General features: G+C 48.7%; 1 protein-coding gene across 1 annotated transcript; it reads right to left on the bottom strand.

Annotated features, from left to right (window-relative positions):
• Nucleotides 1-370: 370 nt before the first annotated feature.
• LOC116652727 (spectrin beta chain, non-erythrocytic 4-like) lies at nucleotides 371-2,392 on the bottom strand. Its single transcript, XM_032441958.1, has 2 exons — nucleotides 2,141-2,392; nucleotides 371-493 (listed from the first exon to the last, which is right to left on the bottom strand). Exons 1-2 carry the CDS (start codon nucleotides 2,375-2,377, stop codon nucleotides 386-388), a joined length of 345 nt encoding a protein of 114 aa, XP_032297849.1. The 5' UTR covers nucleotides 2,378-2,392; the 3' UTR covers nucleotides 371-385.
• Between the last annotated feature and the right edge of the window lie 404 nt (nucleotides 2,393-2,796).

The following is a 2,796-nucleotide window of genomic DNA, read 5'->3' on the forward strand; positions in this document are numbered from 1 at the left end:
GGACCCCAAACCCCATTGGGATCAATGGGGGGATTAAAACCCTATAGAGATCCCAAATCAGGTCCTAAAATCCCATTGGGATCAATGGGACCATCGAATCCCTATAAGGACCCCAAAAAGACCCTAAAATCCCATTGGGATCAATGGGGGCATTAAAACCCTATAAAGACCCCAAATCAGACCCTGAGATCCCATTGGGGTCAATGGGGGATTAAAACCCTATAGAGACCCCAAATGGGGCCCAAAATCCCATTGGGATCAATGGGGGGGTTAAAACCCTATAGAGACCCCAAATCAGACCCCAAAATCCCATTGGGGTGAATAGGGGAGTTAAAACCCTATAAGGACCCCAAACCCCATTGGAATGAATGGAGGCATCGAATCCCTATAAGGAACCCAAATCAAACCCTATAAGGACCCCAAACCCCCATTGGGATCCATTGATCACAGTCTCCAATGAGTGAATCCGCATCCGGCCGCGGGTCGGACGGGGCTGGAATGGACCAAAAAGGGCAGAATTTAACCCAAAATCACTGTGGGGTCAATGGGGGAATAAAACCCTATAGGGACCCCAAACCCCATTGGGATCAATGGGGTCATTACATCCCTATAGAGACCCCAAATGGGGACCAAAATCCCATTAGGATCAATGGGACCATCACATCCCTATAAGGACCCCAAATCAGACCCTATAAGGACCCCAAAATCCCATTGGGATCAATGGGGGAATAAAACCCCTATAGAGACCCCAAATCCCATTGGGATCAATGGGGGGATTAAGACCCTATAGAGACCCCAAATGGGGCCCGAAATCCCATTGGGGTGAATGGGACCATCGAATTCCTATAAGGACCCCAAAATCCCATTGGGATCAATGGAATCATTACATCCCTATAGGGATCCCAAATGGGCCCCAAACCCCCATTGGAATGAATGGAGGCATCAAATCCCTATAAGGACCCCAAATCAGACCCTATAAGGACCCCAAATCCCATTGGGATCAATGGGGGGGTTAAGACCCTATAGAGACCCCAAATCTGGTCCTAAAATCCCATTGGGATCAATGGGGTCATTACATCCCTTTAAGGACCCCATTTGGGGTGGGGGTCTCAGGGTCCCATTACAGGTTATAGGGTCCCATTATGGGTTATAGGGTCTATAGGGTCCCATTACAGGTTATAGGATCCCATTATGGGTTATAGGATCCCATATAACTTATAGGATCCCATATAAGTTATAGGATCCCTTATAGGATCTCACCATTGTCTCCCCCGATAACAGCCCCAATAACTGGGTCAGTATCACCCCATTAGGGTTATAGGGTCCCATTACAGGCTATAGGGTCCCATTATGGGTTATAGGGTCTATATGATCCCATATAATCCCTTATAGGGTCTCACCATGTCCTCCCCCGATAACAGCCCTAATAACCGGGTCAGTATCACCCCATTATGGGTTATAGGGTCCCATTACAGGTTATATGATCCCATTATGGGTTATAGGGTCTATAATGTCCCATTACAGGCTATAGGATCCCATTATATGTTATAGGATCCCATATAATCCCATATAGGATCTCACCATGTCCTCCCTGGACAACAGCCCCAATAGCCGGGTCAGTATCACCCCATTAGGGTTATAGGGTCCCATTACAGGTTATAGGGTCTCATTAGGGTCCATTACAGGTTACAGGATCCCATATAATCCCGTTATAGGGTCTATAGGATCCCATATAACCTATAGGATCCCATATAACCTATAGGATCCCATATAGTCCCATATAGGATCTCACCATTGTCTCCCCCGATAACAGCCCCAATAGCCGGGTCAGTATCACCCCATTAGGGTTATAGGGTCCCATTACAGGTTATGGGGTCTCATTAGGGTCCATTACAGGCTATAGGATCCCATTATGGGTTATAGGGTCTATATGATCCCATATAACCTATAGGGTCTCACCATTGTCTCCCCGGACAGCAGCCCCAATAACTGGGTCAGTATCACCCCATTAGGGTTATAGGGTCCCATTACAGGCTATAGGATCCCATTATGGGTTATGGGGTCCCATTACAGGCTATAGGATCCCATTATGGGTTATAGGATCCCATTACAGGTTATAGGATCCCATATAGGATCTCACCATTGTCTCCCCCGACAGCAGCCCTAATAACCGGGTCAGTATCACCCCGTCCCTGAGGTCCCGGTACAGGTCGGTCACGTGACAGTCGATCTGCGCCAGGTGCGAGTTGAGCCACTTGACGAAGGTTTTCATCTGCACCGACTCGCGCTCGTCTGCAGGGGGCGACAGAGAGCAGCGCCATTGGGTATAATGGGAGCCATTGGCTACAATGGGGCCATAGGGTACAATGGGAGCCATAGGGGATAATGGAAATAATGGGAGCCATTGGATGTAATGGGGCCATAGGGAATAATGGGGCCATAGGGGATAATGGGGCCATTGGCTACAATGGGGCCATAGGGGATAATGGGAGCCATAGGATACAATGGGGCCATAGGATACAATGGGAGCCCCATTGGAAATAATGGGGCCATAGGGAAGAATGGGGCCATCGGGTACAATGGGGCCATAGGATACAATGGGGCCATAGGGGATAATGGGGCCATAGGGGATAATGGGGCCATTGGGTACAATGGGGGCCATAGGATACAATGGGGGCCATAGGGGATAATGGGAGCCCCATTGGAAATAATGGGGCCATAGGGAATAATGGGGCCATAGGGAATAATGGGGCTATTGGATAGAATGGGGCCATTGGATAGAATGGGGCCATTGGA

The sequence above is a fragment of the Coturnix japonica genome, unplaced genomic scaffold (assembly GCF_001577835.2).
Source record: "Coturnix japonica isolate 7356 unplaced genomic scaffold, Coturnix japonica 2.1 chrUnrandom993, whole genome shotgun sequence".
NCBI lineage: Eukaryota > Metazoa > Chordata > Aves > Galliformes > Phasianidae > Coturnix > Coturnix japonica.